This window comes from Serinus canaria, chromosome 1A, assembly GCF_022539315.1.
Source record: "Serinus canaria isolate serCan28SL12 chromosome 1A, serCan2020, whole genome shotgun sequence".
Lineage (NCBI taxonomy): Eukaryota > Metazoa > Chordata > Aves > Passeriformes > Fringillidae > Serinus > Serinus canaria.
The window spans coordinates 58,217,587-58,241,704 of NC_066314.1; the positions used below are offsets into that span (position 1 = coordinate 58,217,587).

A 24,118-nucleotide genomic window follows, 5' to 3' on the forward strand; every position below is an offset into this window, starting at 1 on the left:
GCCTGGGATCCTGCCCTGCTCCTTACCACAGCTCCTGCCAAGGAAGGCCAAGTCCCACGCTGCTGAAAACATCACTTAAGGAGAGGAATGTGGAGTCCCCAGGAGCAGGCTTGGCAGTGTGGGACCATGTAGGAGACCTGCTTCTGAAGGTTGGAGCTGAGCCACAGATCAGCTTTATTTAGCATCCCACAGAGCTTTGCAGGCATCCTGGCCACCTTTACACATGTGGGGGTGACCCCAGCTTTGCAAAGCTTCATAATGTTTCCATTAAAAGCTCCTTCTAAAACAAGAACCAAAGCACAGCACTGATTCACCTCCAACCCCACTGCAGTTCCCTTCAATGAGCCACCACCAGCTCCTGTGACTGTGAAGTGGCACCAGTTTTGTTCAGCACACCCAAGGGGCAGCCCCCACCCCTGCTCACCTCTGAGGGAGCCTGACCCTGGGTGGGGATGGGGAGTAAATGCTGCTGGCTTCTCTGAGCCCCTCTATTGTTTCTTCCTCTGTCCCTGCACAGAGGTTTGGGGGGCACAAGCTGCAGGTGCTGCCTGCTGCCTCCTGCCTGGTGTGACACCACGGCTGTCAGGCATTTACTGTGCTCACCACAGAACCACAGAGAGGATGAGGTGGGAAGGGACCTATGGGGGTCACCTGGGCCATGTCTCTGCTCAAGCAGGGCTACCCAGAGCCATTTGCCCAACTAACCTGTTTGCATGGCTTCAAAAGCTTCACAGAGCTGCACTGGACCCACTGCTCTGCTCTGGTGTGGAGTGCAGGTGAGGTCTTCTGAACCCCACTGCTGGTTAGAAAGGTCATCTCACCTGGCAAGGCCCATGGACCACAGGGATCATTTTCAAAGCCTCTGGGGGTCCTGTGCAGCCCAGCATAGCACAGCTGCAGCTAAGGTACACATATGCAGCTTTCAGCCTGCAACCCCACAGCAGCTGGGAAGAGACTCTCCTCCAAAGAGCAGACTCAAGGATGCTCCAGGTGCTCTTGCCCTCACAAGCAGTGCAAGTGTAATAACAGCCTCCACACCAGCTGGAAGAAAGCCCTCACCCTGCCTCAACCTCCTCTCAACTCTCCTGACCCCTCCTCACCGAAGGAGGTCCCCATAGGCAGAGGAGGGGGGAGCAGGAGGTCCCACCTCCTGCCGGGCAGGAGCACAGAAGGCAGCGGCAGACACACTGCCCTTGCCTGTTCCCAGCTGTGCTTCCAGCAGCAACACCCACGAGAGCAGAGGAGAGCCCATCTGACTTTTGGGAAGCTCTCCCAGACAAGATCCTGCAGGTGAGCTCCACCTTGGGCTCTCCTGGCAAGCTGCCAGGTGAGGGATCGAGGGCACCTGGCCTCTGAAACTCACAGGGGAGCTGAGGGCCTGGCCAAGGCAAGGGTCCAGCTGTTTGATGTCCCCTCTGGCTCATGCTTGGTGCTAGGTGGGACAGTGGGAGCACACAGCTCATCCCTTTCCATGAAAACACCATGGATCCATGTGCCTTTACACAATTCACTTTTAATTACACTGCATGAGGAAAGGCATCTCCTCGTGCCAAGACTCCCTGGTACAGCCACCCAGGGAGCTGGCTGGCCCATCAAATCCTCAGTAGGTTTAGTGGTTCTCCCTCACCCTTTTCCCTTGCTTGGAAGCTCCTCCTGGTCAGTCCACATCATCCCTGCAGCCCGCAGTGTCCTTGCTGTGCAGAGACCTACTTTCAGACATCCCTGTTCTTCCCCTCCACGCCCTCTTTGCCTGCTCAGTCCTATGGGAATCCCCCTTCGGCTCCTGCAGCACCAGGCAGAGAGGAGGCAGGGCAAGAGTCATCGGTTAATAACTGTTCTAACCTCAATATAAATAGAAAAGTACAACCAAATAAAGAATTGACTAGCTAAGAGATCCAATCCACGGGGATGCCTGCAACGTGCTAGTGCAGAGTTCAGAGAGAGTGCTTGGTCCAGTGCTTGCTACTGTAGACATCCAGAAGCCTGTCTGGGCAGCTGCAGCCACCCTACCTTCCTGCAGCACCACAGCTCTGTGCAGCTGTGGCCAGCGTGCCCAAGGCTGCTGGCTCCTGGGAGCAGGCTCAATGGGAATGGTTGATGAGTCTGATTTATTGCTGCTAAAGTGGTAAAGCCATTCTCTTCTGTGGAATGAGGATGTGCTTCGCTCTTACTTTTTGTGTAGGAATTTCATTTTGCTGCCTGAAGAGACAGAGAAAAGAAAATGGACTTTCCACAGCAACAAGCAAAACAAGTGTCATTTCCCACCGCCTCTGTCCTGTGCCATGCACCGACCCTGCTGCTGTTCCTGGCTCCTTGTCCACAGCCAGCTGCTCTGCAAAGCTGGAAGCAGGGGCCTACAGAGGTCTGCCCATTCCTGGGAGCAGTACTGCAGGCTGAGACCTTGCAAGCTCCCAGGCACCCCCTCCAGAGCCCATTTGTTCAGGGCACAGCAGCCCCTCCGGCACTGCTGCTTTTAAATGGCCAAGAACAGACAAGAGGACCAGGGATGTGATCTTAACACCTGATCAGACTCAGCCACAGTGTCCATGACTTATCAAAGACTTCTAACCTCAGTCTGGAGCTCTTGGATAGTTCCCCTTATAGCGGAAAATAGATTGAATCTTAGAATACCCCCAGGCAGTTCCCACTGCTGATCCCTAAGGGCAAACCTGAAAGCAATGAAAACTCTGTCAATCCCCCCATCAGGACCTGCATCCACCATCCCCACATCTCTGGCTGCTCCATTGCCTCCTCAGACCCCCCTGTCTCCTTTAGAAGACCTGGATACAGCTCATGGCCCAGCCTTTGATTCTCCACCAGACAGTGACTGACCAGGGCCAGAGCCAGCAGCGTGCCAGCACAGGGATGCATGGCCAGGCACTGGATGCCACACATAGTCACTAGCGCTGTCACCCTTGGGCAGCTTCTGTGCTGCCCAACCTGAAGGTGACAAGAAGCCCAGCCCTTAGGAAGCCAAGGGTTTTGCTGGTTCCTTACCTAGGCCTTTCAGGAACCTATTGACTCCACTCTGCTCCCCACTGGGAAGTGTTTCCAGGTACTCCTGAGCCCGTACCTCAAACAGACCTGCAGAAAGACGAAATCAACAGCTTTTATTCTATGTTTTTATAAATCCAAGTAAGAATGCCCACCTGAAAATGTACTGTCTCAGCTTACCCACACATTATTGCACAGGAGAGAGAACAACTCACCCCATCTCCTCCACCAGCTGAGGCCAGATTTGGCACAGAAGCTTTGGTCTGCCCCCTCCCTTCCCACTGCAAGGCTGACTGGGCTGCTGTACCTCACTGAAGGTACAGAATGTACCTCCCTTCATTCTGCTACGAACACAGCTAAGCCCATGGAGTGACATCATCTGGGGAATCATCATGCAGAATTTACCTCTTTTACTCAGCCACCTATTCAAGCATTCCCTGCTTATTAACGCTCGTCAGGAAGCTGCTAAGCCAGCACCAGTAGCAGCAGGGATAAGAAATTTCAGCTGCCAGTAGAGCCCTTGGGACTGTGGGATAACAGGAGTGAAGCTGCAGTAGCAGCTCTGGGAAGGAGATGAGCATCCAAGCTTTCTACTAGACAAAAGAACCATGACCAAGCCAGCTCATTTTTCCTCTAGACACAGGAAGAAGGCATGAGGGACTGCAAGAATAAATGTCATTCCAGCAGTGGAATTCAATGTGGAATGGAAGAGGCCCATGTGGAGGATACTGCAAGAGTGAAAGACGCCTGCAATCCCAACCCCATCCAGAATCCAGCAGCTTGCCTTCTGGTGCTCCTGTACAGACACTGCAGCCTCCAGCCACAGAACCGGGGATGCAGGTGGTGGCTGGGGAGCATCTCCCTGCTCTTGTAGGAGCAACAGCAGCTTCCAGAGCCCAGCTGGAGCCCCTCACCTCTGACCCCCTGCTTCCGCAGCTCCCGCTCCTGAATGAAGCCCCCGAACATCTGCGTCTCCATGAAGACCTCCAGGAAGCGCCGGAGGCTCTTGGAGGAGACGGATTTGCGGAAAGCCTCGCGCTGCAGGGCCCGCTCCTCGCGCTCCGTGGGCGTCAGGAACAGGGAGTAGTGGCCCACAATCTCCACAAAGAAACGGACAAAGGCCTCGGACACCACCTCATTCAAAGGGCTGGTTTCTAAGGAAAAAATAAAGAGGCAGTGCTCAGGACAGTGCTGTAAGAATGTGCTAGGAAAATCTCTGGATGAAAATTCCCTGGTTTTTTTCAGATCCAGCCTGAGAAGAAAAAACTGCTCAAGAGAGAGAGAGCATCCTAGGAAGTGCTTGTCATGGAAGTAGACCAAATTGTTACTACTTTGAAAGACACCCAGCTTTATTTTGGTGCTCACTTTCCTCTGGTGGGATGGGGGAGAGAATCAGAAAAGTAAAAGTGAGAAAACTTATGGGCTAAGATAAAGAGAGTTTAATGGATGAATATAAAACTGCATGGAAGCAAAGGAAAGTAATTGTTTTATTCAGCAGCTCCCATGGGCAGATAGGTGTTCAGCCCTGCCCAGGAAAACAGGGCTCCAGCACACACACCATGGGAAGACAAAATACCCTATTTCCAAATGTCTCCCCACTTCCTTCTTCTTCCTGCAGCTTTATATGCTGAGCATGACTCCATGTGGAACTATTGGGCATGAGCATGACTCCATGTGGAACCCATTGGTTTTTTGGTGTCAGCTGGCTCTGTCCCCTCCCCACTCCTTGTGCACCCTTAGCCTACTCACTGGTGGGGTGGGATGAGAGGCAGAAAGGCTTTGGCTCACTATGAGCTCTGCTCAGCAGCAGCTAAAACATCCCTGCATCATCAACACCATTTCTAGCACAAATCCAAAGCACAGCCCCATACCAGCTATGGAGAAAATTAACTCTGTCCCAGCCAAAACCAGCACATTCTCCAGACTCCTCTGCACCAAGGAGATGCCCATGCTGTCCCCCAAGAGAGCTGCCCCAGCCCAGTCCCCATAAGCCACGTGGTCATCGCCGAGTCTGCAGGTGACTGTCTCCTGGAGGAGTCTGCCTCACTCATGGCCAGCAGCAGAGTAGAATGAAAGCCTATGAAATCCCTCTGAAAAGGAGTACAGGTGCTCACTGGAATTGTAAGGGAAGCATGGCCAGAGCTGGGAAGAGATAAGTACTGTTGCTCTTCTCACAGAGAACTGCCCCTGTGTTCTGGAATACTTCATATAGCTTAACCAAAATCCTGATCTACCTCCAATACCTGTGGTGTTAAATTCAGTACAAGCCTAGTTCTCCTCTAAGAAGTGACAGACAAGAAAGGGGCAGGAAAAGACATGGTTTTCAGCTGCAAGGCACTGTGCTTTACCCTGCTTGCCATTGGCAGGGCCCTCCTCCTTGTCGCTTGCCAGCTCATTCCTCTGCTCCAAAATGTGCTCTAGGGCAGCCTGCAGCTTGCGGGGCAGGATGGAGTCCTCATCTTCCATCTGTAAGACAGAGCCACTTCCTCAGGGACTGAGGCTGGGACAAAAACATCTCCTACCCTGTCCCCAGCACAGCAGGGGGAGCACTAGAAATGAGGAGAGGGAGAAGGCGTAACTGTAATGAATTTGGCACATTCCCAGCACCACCCAGCGCAGTAGTATCAAGAAGCACAAGAGGAAGGAGAAAGGGGGCGTCTTTTCCTAAATATTCCCCTATTCTGGAGGAATTTTACATGTCTGACCCTGGAGGTTACTGGGCAGGGCTCACCCCTGGCCTCACCATCTGCCCACGAGCACTGGCACCACCACAAAGAGGACGTGTGTGAACAATGCTGGCACATGTCCAGGTGAGCAGAGCCTCTGCTCAGGCACCAAACCTCTTACACAGGCATAAGGAATTCCCAGGGAGCATGGGAGCCAAGGAGCTGTCAGTGACTGTGCAGAGCTCCTACCAGCCCTGGCTGAGTCGGCTGATTCAGCTGAAGCCTTCAGAAGAAAGGTGCAAAGCATTATCCCAGAGCTAAGGCAGCTGGCAAGTGAGGACTGTGGGAGGGCTTGGCCTTCTCCCACATGTTGCTCCATGCAGCAGGAGGAGCACTCAGCCCATCTGAGTCAGGGGAGCAGCAGGAGGAGCACTCATCCCATCTGAGTCAGGGGGAGCAGCAGGAGGAGCACTCAGCCCATCTGAGTCACAGGGCTGAGCCCCAGCACAGACCCACGCTGCCAGCGCTGCTCAGCGATCTGCCAAAGAGCTCTGGGAAAAAAGAGCCTCCTGGGCCAGGAGTATGTTGGCTCATTTATCCTCTTCCCTTCCTCCTTCCCTTCCCACTCCTCTCCACAGCAAAGGGAAATGAAAATCAGCAGGCAATATTGCCTGCAGAGCAACACACAGATTCCCATGTACCACCTTCCCGCCTCTGACCCATCCAGTGCAAGGACTGGATTGAGGAACCACAAGCTCCTGAGGTAGTAAGGATTTCAAAAAACTATCAAGGCTCCCCTCCCACTCAGGGCAGAGTGTGTGATGGGAGATGAACTGACAGACACAGGCTGGAAGAACCCACACTGCTTCCCAGCAGACAGTGCTGAGCCAAAGCTTTCTGGCTTTGTCCTCTGCCTTACAGGATGACACTTGAGGACCTATAGTGTCCAAGTGCAGCCATTTTCCCCTCTAAAAAAAAAAAAAAAAAAAAAAAAAAGAGAAAGAGGTAATTCCCAATGATTTAGTCCTCAACAGCTGTGGTTTGATGTCACATATATACACAGCAACCCCTATAACGCTGCCCACTGCAAGCCCTGCCTTGGTTTTTGAGTGGGGAGAATGTGATCCATCCAGGCAGGTCAGCAAATAGAGATGGAGGTAAGTTATGGAGGAAAAAGGGGAGAAAAGGATGTGAATTAGCTCTGCTCACCTGTCTCAGAAACCGATTATTTACAAGGTCAACGACGAGGACCTAAGAATGAAAGAGCAAGAATCAAAAGGGGAAACAATTATTTCCACCATCAGAGTTTATCCTAATCTGTAACTGCTCTGGAGGAAACACTTCCCTGCTCCTCCTACCCTCCACTGCAGCTGGAGGAGGCACCCAGCATGACCCAGGAGCACAGCCCATGTTGTGGCTTTCTAGGGATGCCACTGCAAACCACAGCTCAGCTTGGACAGCAGGAACTGTGCTCCAGGCCTGGCCCTCTGCTCTTTTACCACCCAGCAGGGTCAGAGCTTCATCCTTTCTCCCCATGTGCTGCACTGCTGTCTCCTAGGAGGCAGAGAGAGAGGGAGAGAAGACCCTCCCTCAGCACATTCAGTCTTGCTGTGCTCACCCTTGTGCCTCAGGAATCCAATTCTTAATTATTTATTGCCTTTGTGAGGCTCCTGTGTTAATCCAAGGGGCCAGGCTGTAGCAATCACACTTAGGACTGACAGGATTTGCATGCAGCCCCTGGACAGCACTATGCAGAAACAAGTATGAACTGTAATAAAACTATCTCCTAGCCACAGCAGCCCCACAGTGGGAGATTCCAGTCCCCTGCCTTCCCAAGCTGTGGCCAAGGCAGAGCACAGACCTTTGTCTGCCTGGGGGAACACCCACCTCTGCCCTTACCCCACGCTCACGGGAGCCAGAGGATGAGAGCTCTGCTCCCTGGCACTGCCAGCTGACAGAAAACAGCTCAGCCCACAGGGAACCACCTCGAGTACAGCGTGGTGTGGATGCAGGACTCACAGTGGGGATGCAGGACTCCCTCACAGTGGGATGCAGGATTCACTCACAGTGGGGATGCAGGATTCACTCACAGGGGGGATGCAGGACTCACTCACAGTGGGATGCAGGACTCACAGGGGGGATGCAGGACTCATTCACAGTGGGGATGCAGGACTCACTCACAGTGGGATGCAGGACTCACTCACAGGGGGGATGCAGGACTCACAGTGGGGATGCAGGATTCACTCACAGGGGGGATGCAGGACTCACTCACAGGGGGGATGCAGGACTCACTCACAGTGGGGATGCAGGACTCACTCACAGGGGGATGCAGGATTCACTCACAGTGGGATGCAGGACTCACTCACAGTGGGATGCAGGATTCACTCACAGTGGGGATGCAGGATTCACTCACAGTGGGATGCAGGATTCACTCACAGTGGGATGCAGGACTCACTCACAGTGGGGATGCAGGACTCACTCACAGTGGGATGCAGGACTCACCTCCTCCACGGGCAGCTCCTTCAGGCGGGGCAGGGAGCTGGAGAGCAGGCCGATGAGGAAGGGGGTGGGCGAGCACACGATGTCAATCATGGACGGCGGCAGCACGGGGATGTAGGTGTGCTGCCAGGTGAAGGGGTACAGTAGAGCCACCGTGGCGTGGCAACACTTGGAGAGAGTGCTGGAAGACAAAACACAACCCAGGGCAACAGCTGATCAGTCAGGGAATGAGGGGTGCTTCCTAGAAATCAACTGCTCCCTGATTGATCTCTCTAATTACTAGGAGCTTTCCCACATTTCCGACCCCATTTTTCAACTTCAGAAGCAATGACTTCTGAAATATGACCCCAGCCCACATTCTTATGACAAGAGATGGAATCCACTGAATCAGGGATCTGCTGCTCCAGTGTCCTGATGGAAAATATCAGACAAACACTGCATCTTCTATGTTACTACCTCTCCTTAAAGAAATGAGTTCATTCTGCGACGGCTCTCTGGCAGGAGTCAGGCAGGATATCCAGTTAGCCATGGCAGAGCTTGCCACAGGGCACCAGTTATTCATCTTTTCTGAGTCTGGAAGGATTTTTATGTGTCAAGAGAGGGGGAAGGCTAGCTGCTATAAATCCTGTGTATATATGTATATCTTGTATATCTTATGTACATAAGTATCTTATGTACATATGTACATCATATGTATATATGTATATGTTGCTATAAATCTTGTATATATAACTTTATTTGGTTTTACCAGCATCCAGGAAAGGAGAGGAAGGAGCCTGGTGCAGCATGCAGGAGCCACGTGGGTTGAGAAGGATGCCCAGCTGGCTCCCATTAGACTCCATGGGAGAATTTACATTCAGCAAGCTGGGTTTATTGCTGACTTGAGAGGGAAGGGGTTTAACGGGTGTGGACTTGAGCTTGCTCTGAAAAGTGCAGCCTCCTTTCCCTCCCCACTCCAGTTAAGTTTGGTGGATGTGCATCCCTGTGCTGTGTCACTAGGGCACACTGAACAGAGTGACATGGCTGGGGGACAGCTGGCTGGTTTCCATCATGTAAGGTCAGGTTAGCAGAACAAAATTGTGGTTGCTGGGACATCAGTGTGACAGTATGAAGCAATCAGGCAACAAACATTGTTAAACTCATTATGCTTTTTGGAGATGAGGAGATCCCAGGGGAGAGGCTGGAATCTGCTTAACCTGAAAATTTTATCTGGGACTGCGACTGGTAGGGAACTAGCACTAGATGTGTGTTCTGAGAAAGTCTTCACAAAATGGGGACAGTTTCCTCTCTCTTCACTCCCAGAGGACTGTCTTTTCTAAGGCGGTACTCTGTAAAAACAGAGAAGACCTTCCAAAGGCTCTGTTACAGAGTGGTAACTTTAAATGGGAAAAAAAACTTCAGTTCCACATTGTTTTTTGGGAAGGTGTGAGTGTATCCCCCTCCCAGCATTGACTCCTCCAGGCTGCCCCTCTGTTGCTGCTCTCCAGCTGTGTCCTTCTGTCATCAGCTAGCCCACACCTTGCCATGTCTATCACAAATGCAAGGTAGATAATGAATCTGAGAAAAGCAAAATTTAAAAAATGAGAAAACATGGACCTAGCAAGAAACACAAACATTTAAAAAACAACAACAACAAAAAAAAAAAAAAAAAACCAAACAAACAAACAAAAAAAAAAAAAAAAAACAAAAAAAAACCCACAAAAAAAACCACCAAAAAAACCCAAAAAAACGCACCCAGAAAAAAATCTGGGAATAATATCAAAGTAGATGATTTTTGTTGTATCTTTCATACAACTTAATCTTGAAAGGAACTGCAACAAAAGTGAATTGTGTCATCTCAGAAGTGCACTCCAAGCTAATGAAATCCTTTAAAGACCATCTCCTTCAAAGCTGTGCTACTCATACATTTCAGGTCATGTTAGCAGATACAAAAGCAGGGGTTTCTCTTCCTCTCCATTACTGCAGAGCATATTTTCCACTCCTCGTTTCTGACTGATAATAGAGCTGGTAATAGCAGCAGCAGCATAGTGAAAGCTCAAAGAACTGCACCTCTCATCACTTGTGCACAGCAGTAGGGCATTATCACCACCCACCATTCCTCTTCTTTGAGCAGAAGGTGAATGTGGAAGTGTTAGAAGTTTTAATTTGTCACCAATCCTCTATTTTGAAGGTGTATCCAAATTTTCTGCCTAAACATGGGACCTGAATTTACAGACAGCATGTGAAAACCCATGGAGAACATCTCTGAGCCCAGGTAGCTCCACAGAGGAACAGTGAGCAGCTGAAGTACGTGGTTATTTATGGCATGGTGAGATATTATGGCAAGCTGTCTCCTGCTATATTTATGGTGCCTTGTTCTTGCCTCAGCCCAGTGAGTACACATGGTACGTGAGAGATCGAGTGGGAGGAGAGATGGCTGAGCTCCAGTGAGTGCAAGTCAAAGGCAGGGCTGTGTTAAGTCTGAAATTGTACACACCAGGCAGTGGGAAGTAAAGATAACTTCCCCTTCCACCCTTCCATCTGTGCATGACTCAACACCTCCAGGGTGAAACCCACTGATCTCTGCTCCCAAACATTTCTCACTGGAAGACCTTTCCAGGGAACAATACTGGTAGGGTTGAGGTCTGTGTGCCTCTCTTGTAAGCAGAGCAGTTCAGGCATGGACACAGAGGAGGTATCACTGAGGTACCATTTTCACATATCAGACTTGCTCTGCATGGAGTCTCAGGGAGCTGCAGGTTGCCAGGAGCCCAGGAGAACTGTGGCCATCTAGAGTGACTCAAGCCTAACATCTCTCTTTCTCTTGCATTTGGCACTGCAACAAGCACTAAGGGACTGCTGACTCACACCAGGCTGATGAGCCTTGCAAAAGAATCCAGCTTGATAAATCTCTTTTATGCCACCTGTGTGTCTCTTCAGCCAGCAGCCACGTGACTGCAGTGTGCTGTGTGTCAGGAGCCACCCTCAGGCCACACAGGTTCAGTCCAGCTGTTCAAACAGGACACAGGCACCACTTTCTAAGGCTTTTGGTTTCATGAGTAGCCTTTAAAATGCTGCAGGTCTTTGAAGAACACTTTCAAGACACTGAGCACATTTTCAGGCGTTCATTCAGCCTTCTGCAGGGAACACGGTAGAGCTGCATGTTGCTCACAGTTGAGACTGAGATGTCAAGGCTAGTACTGAGGCTAAAAAGCACTGAGTACACAGGAGCTTCAGAGCCCTCCCTAAAGGGCTGATTTGGGTAGGGACTGGCACACAGATCTCTCTGGGTAAGCATTCCCTTGGTCAGAGCCATGATACTGCAGCAACCTGTGACACTTGTTTGCTTAATGGGACTTCCCAGCACGCAGCACAAGCCCAGCACACAGCACCCTGGGAACCTGCTTCTTCTTGGGAGCCACCTTGAACACAGGTGGCCAATACAGACGGCTGAAACTACATAGAAACCCTTTTTCCTCTCCTGGGAAAACTTGCTCCAAGACTAGCTTGACTTGCTCTAAAAGACACCTTGACAAGTTGCAACAGCTTCTGTGGAGGGACACTGGCTGTTCAGCCTGGTTGCTTTCCACTCCAAAGGCAAGCATATGTGATAAAAAGCCTCCAAAGCTGACTCCCTCTTTGGGCTTAGGATCTGCATGATTTCTGAAAAATCCCATTGAATCAAACATCCAGCTGTAGTTTAATGCCAGGAAGTCCTGTGGTCCCTGCACTAACCAAACTGCCCAAAATATGCTGGCATTTGGCAATTTAAGACTATTTGAATATTTTTTTTTTTTTAATAAGATCTGCCACAGTAGGATTTGTTTTACAAACACCTTCAGATTTCTGACACTGTGTCACATCTGGAGTTACTTATGATGAATTACAGTTCTGGTTTACAACATTTAGCAGGCACAGGAGCTTCCAAGCATTGTCCCATGACTTCACACAGCACTGCTGCAAATCCCACCAGGAGGATGCCAAGTTCCACCAGCACTCTCTGGGGACCCTCTCTAACTCCACAACGTGGCAGGTTTGTGCAGGTGAAGAAATGAGTATTAAGATGATCTGAGGAGACAACACTATTATCAAACTTATCCTTGGGTTTCTTCTTCTCCCTAATCACTGGGCAAAAAGGGAAAAACCTGCAAGGCTGATATTCACAGCCCCAGATTTGTTTTTGTAGCACATGGTAAAGGGCTCTTCCTGATGATTAATTACCTTTTGCTGGGGATGACCACATTTAAAGTGTCTACTCTAATTCTTTCAGATCTGCCTTTGATAACAATGACCACTTTGTGTTGTTGATACAGCTGTGGTTTCTGGCAGAGACAGAGGCAATTGCTTGAGTTGGTCAGATCCACAACAAGCTTTTGAGATCTGGAAAAAGGAGGTTTTGATTTTAAGGCTGTGCAAGCTTTTCTTTTTAAAAAGCCTTCTGAATCACAAGATCTCCTGCTCAGGCCACTAAAAACTGCCCAGCTTGAGGTACCTTGTGACATCAGGTGATTTTAGCTGAAGGATGCCTTCTAAAAGGTTGTTTGGCAGTGCCTGGAGCTGCATGCCAGGCAACATCCCTTTGAAACAAAAGCAGCTCTCATGGTGCAGTGTCTAAGCCATGCCACTGTGTCCACTGCCCCAGGACTAAAGTTAACATTGCAGGGATGAACAAAAGCTGGGGGAAGACCAACACAGTTTTAACAAAGTCATTTTCCTGGGTTGTGAGGCAATGTATACTCCAGTATCCATGGTGACAGGGAAAAAAACCCACGCAAAAACTAATAAATCAAATTCTTTCCTTTTCCGCTGCCAAGCTGTGGATTGACAGGTATTTAAACACTCAATGCTCATTCTAAAGATGGAAAAGACAAAGTTTTTCACTTGCTCTACACTTGTTAGAAGCATTTTTTGGCTCAGCTTGAAAACATTTCACAGTTCATGCAGTATTTGGCAGGAGACCTTTCAGCTTTCTTTTCCCACAGACTGATTTTATAGCAATTAAAGGATGTAAATAAATTGTACATATCATTTCTCTGTCCCTCACACCCAGACACACCTTTTCAAACGTGGACAGATAGTTATTGATAGTACCCACATGAAGAACTACAAGCGTTAATGATAAATGTAATTTATTGTGCATCTTTCACTGTGTCACCTGCACTCTTCCCATTAATCCATCTCAGCTGGATTATTTCTAGCATTCCTAACCTCTGAGCAGTTTCCAACAGCTGCTTTTATAGTTTTTTTCCTTCTCTTCAGCTATTTCCAAAGAGTGTTTCTTATCTTTCCTCTCAAATTGGCATTTTCACTCCTAAAGTGAATTCTGCTTAATACTCATTGAGGTCAATGTATTCCTGTCCCAGAAAAACATAATTTGGACAGAAGATCCTGTATCTACAATAGCATCAGCTTTTAAAACATGGAAGGTCCACCTATGAGTAGAAGAGACTGTTCACCATAGGAAAGGCTCACAGTGCCAGTCCATTCAAGTCACTGAACTGGATTAAAATACAGAAGTTATTTAATTTTGAGGGATATTTTCTTTGTTTTCGGCATTTCACATCCTTACAGTCCTTTGGGATAATTTCCAATAATAATAATTTTTGCTCCACAAGAATAAGCTAGAGAAACTTCATATTTTGTAAGAGGAAAAGAAAAAGACTCTCCTGAAATTGCTCAGAGCAAGGTCTTCTCAGAAACATCAAATATTTAAAGTCTTACAGAGAGCTGGCAAATCTATGGTAAATATTTGAATCTGAGCCCTGTGGTCTAACAGACCCTGGATCTTTTAAACATGACAATTCCTTTTTCACAGGGAAAAAAAAAAGCTGTTTATAAGTTATTTAGAGATTCTAGAAACTATGATTCTATAGCTCTCTCCCACTCTCTTTACTGCCTGCACAGCTGGATTAATTCCTAAGGACCCTAGGTATCCTGACAAAAGATACAGGGGTGGGAAATGAGCACCAAAACCCATCAAGGTGCTTTCAATTACAGATATCACATCCCATGCTCAGAATAGAGTGTTGTGCTGCCATGTAAAGACAGGATAGGAAAAGATTTGTTAAACAAATGTTCATTCTGAAGTGATGTCTCAACCCCCCCATCAAAAAATTCCCTGCCATTTCCTGATACCACCCAGCTCTCATGTAGAGATTACAATGTCAATCTGTGTCCTTAAAATTTTTTCTTAGAATGTAAAATTTATCCTACAAAAGAAGAGAAAAATATTTGAGAGCCTGTTACCATAGATTATGTCATAAATCATATATCTTACATAGAGATGTAGTGTTTGGATGAATTCTCTCACTTTCAATACAAATCTAAATGTTCTGCATGAAAAGTGTGGTTAAAGTATCCAGAATACCAAGTTTCTACACACATAACATATCAGTAATTATAAAGAGGCAAATTTTCCCCTTTCTGAACCAAGACATCTGCAAGCAGCCAGTGCTGCAGCTTCCCTCTCCCCAGCCTTTCTATTGCTATGATGAGGCTGCCTGAGCTGTGCCCACAGAGAGCCCCGGATCCATGCAGAATGAATTTTCCCCCTTCATTTTCCTCTAGAAGGGGCCTCTCCATTCTCTGCCCCAGTGCTCAGTCCCAGAGCTGCAGGCTGCTGCCTGGAAGTTGTGAAAACAGACAGCTTAGGGGCACTGTACACTCCTGAAACCTGAGCGTGCTCCTCAGTGTCATTACTCATCCAGGCAGCTTTCCTTTCCCCAGCCTTGGCGAACTTTCCTCCCTGAATCCTCAAGTGCTTCAAGGGCTGGAGAGCTGCCAGCCACCAGCTGCACAAGATCTTAAAGAAACCCAGACCCATTTTCATCATTTAGGGGAGCAAACAAATACATTTTTAAAAGAGCAAATTGAGCAGATTCAAAATAGAAGGGGGAACTCCTCTGTCTTGTTTCCCCTCCTCATTTCCCCTCCCTCATTTCCCCATTTTGCCACATCCTCTGTTTTCATCCCCAAAAGAAAAAAAAAGTCTTTGGAAACCAATATGAAAATACAAGCAGAAAAATCAAGACTTTGTGACATCAGGGAACGCAGAAGGAACAGTGATCTCTGCACAAGGCTTGATCTCTGCAAACCCGAGCACAGCTCAGCAGGGAACAGTGCAGCATGATGGAGAAAAGGGAGGGGTTTTGCTTCCTTAGCACCAGGGATCTGAAATTATCTGGAGGAAGTGGAATTTGGTTCTCCTTGGGGACGAGAAGCAGCACTTTTTGCAAGCTGCAAAATGAAATTATGGTTCATGGCCTGAGTTCCCAATTCCTGGGAAGAACAGCCCTATTCACATCGTAACGAGGTTGAAAAGGGCAGAGAAGAAAAAGAACAAAGCAGAGAGATTTGTCACTGCAGCCTTCCCAGCCTCCCTTCCTTGCCAGCATTTTCTTAAGGGGAATGCAAGAGGGTACCTGAGCTTGTCTGCAATAAAGATCACCCTCCTTTCCAGCAGCAAGGAGGCAAAGACTCTGCTCAGGTGCCGCACGCTCAGGGAGGTGAACAAGGACTCGAAATCGACGTGCTCCAGCCTGGAGTCCAGGGGCCGCCGCAGCTCGATGACCTGGGGGGACAAAAAGAGCACAGATGAGTTCCTGGTGCCACCCAGAGCCTGCCAAGCAAGGACCCAGGAGGCCTTTTCACAGCCAGCAGCCCTCACTGACTGCTGGTGAGCACCGCACAGCAGTCAGTCCTCAACCACAGTCCTTCCAAAGGCCTCCCATAAATCCTTCTTCCAGATGAAGATGATCCAGAGTCCACTCCAATAGGCACAGCATGAGATCAACCACTAGTTCTTCCCAGTGGACTGAGGACAGCGAGCTCTTCGTAAGGGGGAAAACTAGTTTGTGTCCAGCTAGGAGTGGTTTTCAGGCTTTCTGGTATTCAGGCAGCAGAATGTCATGGAGCCTTTCAAATCTACACTCTGACTTTTACAGTTAGGATTTATTTATTTTTAACTGCAAGAATCTGGATGCCTAACCTCCTGACCATAATTTTTTTATATCAGTTACAGACAAGAGCAACATGGGTATTTTTCTTTGTTCATATCTACTTAAATAATGCCTGTCATAGCACCTTAGCACTTCATACTCCTTATCTTAGACAGATGCTTATCTAAATTATTTTTGAAAGCCTCCAACACCACACATTTCATAAATCCCACAAGAAAATTAGTTCTGAACTACCCTCACCAACACCAAGCCTGCAGCTGAAACATGTCAGTGGCAAATTACTTCAATTACTTGTTGTCTTACTCTCAGTATACACTGAGAGCAACTGGTCACATTCTTCTCTGTAGGAAACTTCTTGTGTATTGAACGGGTATCACGTGTCTTCCTTTGTCTTTGTTTTCTATATTAAATAAACAATTTTCTCAAGCTTTGCCTGTATTTTCTAGACCACTTAGTAAATAGAACTACCCTTCTGGGGCTTTCTCCTAGTGGGTGCATGTTTTGGAAAATGATACTCCAAAGAAAATTCCATCAACACAGGAAAGCAGAAAATCTGCTTTCCTTTATTATTCATCCCTTCACTTGCTTTCACAATGAAGGATTTTGTCTAAATAATACCACACTGTTACTTTGCTCACTTTATGGCTCACTGTGCCACCAGATCCTTCTCTGAAGTACTGTTGCTCACTCAGTTACTTTCATGTTGCATTAGACTGCTCCTTTCTTCCTGCCAGCATTTTGCTCTTGTCCATATTGGTTTTCCCACCAGATGTTCCATTTACAGAATCACAGAATCATTTAGACTGGAAAAGATCTCTAAGATCATTGAGTCCAACTGATCACTACCATGACATCCACAGTGCCACATCCAGTCATTTCTTGAAAACTTGAACATGTTTCTTGAATTCAGGGGAGTGGGGCACTTTGACTTTTAATCCCTTACTCTCTCCAAAGTGCCTGCCCCCATCCCAGTGCTGAACTGTGTAAATGTGGAGTTTATGCCATCAATCAGATAATTAATGAACAGAATCCCAGACACAAACCAGCCACAACATTCTCACAGCACACCACTGGGACTTTGCTCCTCCAGCACACATTTTTAACCAGCTTTGCATGTTCTCTGCAGTAATGTCATTTAGTTGGGACTGTTTCCAGTTGGGTTGAGGAGAATGTCATTGTGTAGTGCTCTGCTGAAAGCCTGCAGACACAACTTTATCAACTTGTTCTCCTTCCTCCCTCTCACATTCAAGGCATACCAAGCCCTGCAGCAAGTAAGGCCAAAACTACCTTCAATTTGTCTCCCTTCATCCTCCCACAGCCCTTCAATGCCATGCCCTAAAGTTCTGCACTCTTACAACCCTCCTGCTGTCCTCACACCACATTGTGTGGGATGCAACACAGATCCTCGCCTCCACACTGTGAAGATGCCATTCTCAAAGGCTGCAACATTAGCCTGGTGTGGTTGCAAGGATTTTTTGACCTGATCCACACAAACAGAGATTCTGTATTAAGGCTGCTGGAGCACATTGTTCAAACCTGTCATTGGGAAGTTAAGTGTGGTGCCCTTGAGCAGGTCCAAGGCCATATGCTGGGCAGCACAGGACCTACTGTCTGTGCCTCCTGGCCTCAAGGCCAATGTCCTGGCTCCTTTTGCTATATTAGGCTGGGTGCTTACATCCATTTTTACCATAGGATTTCCATTTTGATTCTGAGTCACTGAAGTTTCCATACAACCCCTCTGGTCCCCTGTTTTACACCCCAGTTTCCCCCCACAGCTGACAGATCATCTGTTCTTGAAGATCCCCAATGCTATGCTAAGGTCCCAACTTTCAGTTGCTAGTCCTGCACCATTTGCTGGCCTGTCTCCCTCTCTCTAGGAAGTGTCTTTACCTCTGTTCCTGAGCCTGGCAAGAAGTTCTTGACTGTAATGGTCCTGCCCAGAGCTGGGAAAGGTGCCTCCATGACACTCCTCATGAGAGGCTGCACCAGGGCTGGGGAAATGCCCCGTCTCTTCTCAACCTCATCCAAGATCTGAAATAAAGGCATGAAGACACAAAACCATGCAAATCAGGAGGAGAGAGATAACACCAGGAATGAAGCGCACCAGTATCTATCTATGTCCTCTCCTTAATCCAGTATAGACACGGAGCTGTGTGTCAAAAGAAAGAAGGCAAAAGGTGCAACTGAAGACCCTGGAGTTCTTTTATCTGAAGAAACACAGCTCCAGTGAAGCTGAAAATTTGCAAACTCCCCACTACACTCAGAGTCAGGACTCCATCTTTTAACCCCTCTTGCATTCTGGAAGTTGTGCTGAAGGGTGTAGGCAAGAGCTGACAATCTAGTTTTCCTATTAACTGTGCTTTTGCTAGGTTCTGGAATTAGCATGTGATTGCCTCACCAAATCTTTCAGATCCTTTCTTCAGCTATCAGCTTCCCCGATCCCCATTCATTCAGGTGCTGGCTTCACTCTCAGGTCCCTCTTCACCTACAGCACAAATTCCATCTCTTTCTCCCCCCTCACCTTAGAGAAGAGATTGAAGCATCCAAGGCGACTCACAATGCAGTAAACTTCTGGGAGACGCTTTCCTTTTCCACTGGGCTTTCCAGACAAACACACACACAAAGAAACCAAGGAAATGTCAGAGTTGCAACTACTGCAAAGATAGAGTGACTGGTCTCTTAGTTGTGCATTTCACTGGCTGGATCAGAAACTGGCAGGCATTTGACAGTATGGTGATGATGACAGCCTGACTCAAACCCTGGTACACCAGAAACAGGGAGGAGAAATGGGCACATCCACAGTGTGGTCCCAGCTTACCTACATCAAATGACAAAGGCAGAGCAGACTGATCTACAGAGAAAACTCTGAACCTACAGGACCAGCACAGGTTTAGACAGCTGTTTAATAGGTATCCAAACCTAAAGAGGATAAACCCTGTCTTCAGCTTCGGGGGTGATACACCAGTCCATGGCCATGGTAAAGTGCAGGTGCAAGGAAAATGCAAGAAAGCTATGTCTGGAGTGGAGGATGGGACAAGGAGAGGGACCTTGGCACTGATAGAAGAGAGCAAAGCTGCTCTGTTGCCGCTCTTTTCACTCCACACAAGAGCAACAACCTTCTACTTTCCCGAATGGGTGCCAGTTACACCAACCCCTCCAGAAGGCTGCACCACTAGGAAAAGGAAAAAACTCAGGGATAATTACCAGCAGCCTCCTACAATACCCAAATCGCCTGCTTCCATCTTCCCCCGTCAGGACAAAGGAGAATGTCTCACTGCAGAAAGAGAAACCAAAATGACAAGATACCCATCAGCCTCATTACCAGTCCCAGACATACAAATCCAATAAACCCCCAGTATTTCTGAATTTCCTATCCACCCCTCTCAGAGTTCTGCCCAATCTTCTACCGTAACAGCTCTTGCATTTAATTAGCTGGATATAGAAATCTGTTTCTCATGAATCAGGATACAAAGTACAGTACTTACCTGGCAAATTGATGGATGGGGGCCCAGTCCTTTGCATCAGGGAAGCAAAACTGGGGAATAGCTTTCAACTGATCTTCTGCCTCACGCATGAATTTGAACGAGCGCTCAAGCTAGCAGAATAGATAGAAGGAATGTTTCCAATTAGTCATGTGGGGATGGAATGACTTCAAATATTTTTCCTGTGACAAATGAAGAGGTGATGACAGAGGCTAAGCTTCTGCCTGGAAGACATTAAAATTTCTGTGATTCTGGCTCACCTAATCTTTAGATATCTCAAGGTAACTCTGTGCCCCCAATTCCACCAAGGCCTCTCTCTGCAGCACCTGCTTCTGCCGTATTGTGTCTCTAATTTGGGACACACCTTCCAGCAAGGGGAAAGAGAACTGAAGTCTGAGGGGAGCTGTGGTCACATCCCATTCACAAACACTCTGTCACACTGGCTCTGTGTTTCTCCCATTCCTCCTTCCCCATTTTGAGCTAGGTTATCACCAAAAGCTGTTCCTTCCCTTTCAGAACATGTATCTTCTCCCAGCCATCAGTTATCTTGAAAGTGCAAAGGGGGAGAAAGGAATAGCTATATAAAAGTCATAGCCAAGGGCAGGAAAAGATCTAAATCAGCTGCTCTTTCAGGAGTGAGCAATGCCATGACAATTCTCAGGCAGTGACTGAAGCCCTCCCGCTATTTTCAGTCTCCCTCAATGCTGACACAGCAGAGGGTCACTGACACAACATGTGCTCAGCAGAGAAGCTGCAGCTCCTCCAGCGCTCCAAGTGCCCCACACAATCCGAGACAGACCTTCAGTGGGAACTGCTGGGTGACCTCAGGGATGTAGGCAGCCCCAGCCTGCTTCTTGTGCAGCGACACCACGACAAAGTACTCGAAGAGCTGCCTCTCCTGGTACTCGATCAGGTCCCGCTCCAGGGTCTGGTACCGCGGCGTTTGCTTCAGCCGCGACTTCACGTGCACCAGGCGCTGGCTGTGAGCTGCAGAAACACATGGAGAGCCTGCCTTGGTCTGGCTCTGCACAGACTGAGGGATAAACCTGGAATCACCTCACTGCAGCAGCTTTCTCAGTGGCTGGCTAAGAGGTGGGAACCATTTGGAAGCTGCACTACAAATATTGACAGAGATGGACCATAATCTTGTGCCATCACCCTGAAGAACTGTGACAGCAGAAGGATTTCATGGATAGCTTTTACAGCCCAAGCTGAGATCCATGTAGGACACGATGTAACAGATAATGTCCAGCCACTCATTCTAGCACTCATTTATGCACTTTGCAAAGCTAGCGCAGTGAGGTGATTGACCACCTTTGTTCAGAGGAGGCTGTGGGCAGCAATCCCCACGGTTTTAGGAGACCAGCACCTGGGTCAGGCCAGGGCTGTGCTGTCTGAGTAACGCTGGGGACTCCCAGCTCCAGCACACAGGCTGGGCTGTAGGCCAACAACAGAAAACATGAGAAAAGAGGTGCCAGTGAAAAATGCTGGCTCATGCCGGTTCTTCCTGTGCCTAAAATGAATCTCTCAGTGCCATGCTTCTACAAGTTCACCAAGACAATGGGAAAACAAGCAAGCTGTAACTGCAACACACACATGAGCCATGGGACAATAAACATTCCAGCATGGAAAGTAATGAAAAGTTGCCTGCTGAGAAGAGACCAGATGAAATTCCCTGAGACCACCCCCTGCTTCATTTTACAGTTGCATCCCAAATTAAATCTCCATGATGTCTCCCTTATCCCTGCTACAAAAGAAAGAAAGAACTAACTACAAGCAGAGACTACAGCACGTTCTCACAGCTTTGCTTTTTGGGAAGGTAGGTGGCAATGCAACTTTTTGATGGAAACAACCACCAGAGAGACACTATAGGAACTCCAATACATAAGATATCTGCTTGGGAGACAGGACTTCCTGAGAGATGGGATATACTTGTGGATCTTTCGCCTGTTGAAGTTGTGCCACTCACGGACTATTCCAGACAATGAAATTTAAGGCAATCTTGAGGTGCCTCTCAAATCAGAAAGTGTAACAAACCCTGGGCAGTTAAGACCCTGGAAAGATGGCTTAGAGTCCTTTTCCTTGTCACCTACTATGTTATTTGTTCTAGGGCTGTAAAGCTTTCAGAAGTGCTTTCTGTTTCACCGGGGACTTAAAAGGAGCAGTGTCACAGCAATGCTGAGTACTTTTGGAAAGCTTGCTCAAGATCTGCACTGTTTATATTCTAAAGATACCAGAATTTTACTGCTGACATCATGGCAGAGTTTGTCTTCCAAGATTTTTCCTTTCAGAGGGTCAGCACCTCCAGCTCTGCCATCCAGCCTTATGATTTACTGTGTCTCTGATGATGTGACTTGCATGCAGAGGTACCTGGCTGGCGTGGTTGATGTGTTACACAAAATGTACACAGTCCCAAATACAAGAGACTTGCTAAATCATCTCACTTTCCTATTTAAAAATAGGGAAGTCAACAGTTCACCAAGGCATAAAGCAGAATACAGCTGTAGTTAGAGCAAACAGCAAGTGCCAGAGCACCTGTTCACACTTCTGCAGACTTGCATTGTCACACAGACCCAGGTCTGGATCTGGATATTGTCCAGAGCCCAGTGCTGCTGGATTTGAGGTGACTTCATATGATCTCCATCATCCTCTCTCTAGGGAGCTCTGAGCTGCAGTTACAGAGAAACACAGGATGATGCACATGATTCACCATGGCAACAAGCAGCAGGCAAGAGTTCACATCTTCCTGGCCACATCTACACTGTCTTTCTCAGCTAAATCTGAACATGCTCTGTATTTTCACAACACTTCAGGAGGGTTGTGAATATAATTTCTGCACCATCTTGGTGCAAACCCTCTCTCCTTTCTCCAGCCTAGGCTTAGAACCTGTCAAAGGGTAGGCACTGGCAGCAATTTTCAGCTTGCTCTTGCTAACATAGCAATACAGATAAAAGATTTCAATGCAGATGAAAGCAAGAGCATACAGTAGTTCTTGAGTGGGAAGCTGTGCTCACAAGAGGGAACTCAGCCTGAGCTTTCACTTCTAAAAACCTGCAAGAGGGTGAGCATGAGCACTCCCACTCACAATGCATGGTGGCTGACACAGCTCATGCCTGTCTTTTCAGCTTGGAACTGAACTGACCTGCTATCCAGATCTGATGTGCATGTGAGTCAGGAAACTTTGGAAAGTGAGGGAGTTTCCATCTTGCATTCTAACTCTGCCAGGATTTTAAATATGCCTCACAACTTCCCAAAAGACAGCAACGTCCCCAGAACGTGCAGGGGCTAATTACCAGTACCAGGTTTCAGGGGAGTGTTTTGGAGACCAGTACACCAAATAATTCTACAAGAGGGAATAAAGAAATGCAGTGCTTTATCCCAACCCAGCCAGTGCAGGAGAGTTTAACCAGCAATAAATCACATACTGCAACTCTGTTTTCCTAGCTAGCCAGTCTGGCTGGTGGCTTTTCTCCCATAGTAAGCATGTGTGAGGTGTCTGGACATCCAGTGCCATGCAACACTGCTCCTGCCAGCCTGGTCGCACATTTCTGACTCTGCACTTAGAGAAATCTCACTGTATTTCCTCAGTGTCCAATACTCCTCCTGGGAAAGTCAGTCAACAAGGAGCTTTGATGGGAGCTGGAAGAGATGTTTGTTTTGGGCTCCTGTTGCCCGCTGCCCATGGATTTTCTCCTGCAGCACTGAGATCTCCATCTTCTCACTGTATTCCATGCAGAAACAAGATCCTTCTCCAAAGGTAGAACACAGAGGAGGGATCTTGTCTTAGGAGCTCAGAGCAGAGCTCATCAGGAGCCATTTGCTCTCTCCACACATTTGCCTTACCTTTCAGCTTCTCTTCAGTGTCACTGTCTGATTCACTGTTTTCATCTGTAACTAGGAAAAAAAATAAAGAAAGAAAGGGGAAGATTAATTAAGGAAAGTCTATTTATAGCTGTGCATTTCTTATCACTGCATGAGAAAACTGGGACTGGCAGCTTCAGGGGGAAGCAGTTTAGGTCCCAAGGGCCTTGTTCTTTTCAAGGGTGCACATACCCACAGATATTCAGCTTACCAGCCCTGGTATCTTCCCATTCACTCAGGGATAAAACACCCAAACCAACAACCAAAATCAGTTTTGCACAGCCAGAAGAGCTGCATAAAGAATAAAATGCCAGAACAGTATTTTATCCAAGTCTGTATAAGCACAACACCAAGGTAAAATACTCATTAATATGCAGTAGTTTCTGGGACATGGTATAAAACAAAGAAAAGGAACAAACAAACAAAGAAAAATTGTCAGACTGAATCAGATTCAAGGTCTATATGGTCCAATGATCTATTTCTCTGAATGATGCTATAGGGAGGGGTATCAAAAGTCTGGGATGCTTCCCCTGAAAGTTCATATAAACACACTCATCCACCCTGTGGCTGTCTATGCTTTATGAAATAGGATAAACAGTAACAAATAATTGTGGGAAACAAATATAGGTGGTCACATTCTGCTGGTTATTAAAGTGTTTTGGAAAAACATCTTGTGTTG

The 24,118-nt window shown here is 47.7% G+C and overlaps 1 protein-coding gene across 4 annotated transcripts in view; it reads right to left on the minus strand.

Annotated features, from left to right (window-relative positions):
• Window positions 1-1,493: 1,493 nt before the first annotated feature.
• The window catches only part of DENND2A (DENN domain containing 2A), a 57,602-nt gene continuing 34,977 nt past the window's right edge, over window positions 1,494-24,118 (minus strand). For 2 of the 4 annotated variants that reach the window (XM_030237783.2, XM_030237784.2), the window contains exons 8-20: window positions 23,422-23,472; window positions 20,378-20,565; window positions 19,582-19,691; window positions 19,301-19,370; window positions 18,618-18,695; window positions 17,987-18,127; window positions 15,560-15,708; window positions 8,163-8,340; window positions 6,870-6,911; window positions 5,343-5,460; window positions 3,909-4,148; window positions 2,998-3,084; window positions 1,494-2,199 (exon numbers count right to left, since the gene is read on the minus strand). In XM_030237783.2, coding sequence (XP_030093643.2) covers window positions 2,168-2,199; window positions 2,998-3,084; window positions 3,909-4,148; window positions 5,343-5,460; window positions 6,870-6,911; window positions 8,163-8,340; window positions 15,560-15,708; window positions 17,987-18,127; window positions 18,618-18,695; window positions 19,301-19,370; window positions 19,582-19,691; window positions 20,378-20,565; window positions 23,422-23,472 — 1,484 coding nt within the window. In that variant the 3' untranslated portion in view covers window positions 1,494-2,167. Of the gene's footprint in view, window positions 2,200-2,997; window positions 3,085-3,908; window positions 4,149-5,342; window positions 5,461-6,869; window positions 6,912-8,162; window positions 8,341-15,559; window positions 15,709-17,986; window positions 18,128-18,617; window positions 18,696-19,300; window positions 19,371-19,581; window positions 19,692-20,377; window positions 20,566-23,421; window positions 23,473-24,118 lie in introns of those variants that run through there. The other 2 variants (XM_050987967.1, XM_050987974.1) reach the window with 2 other exon arrangements.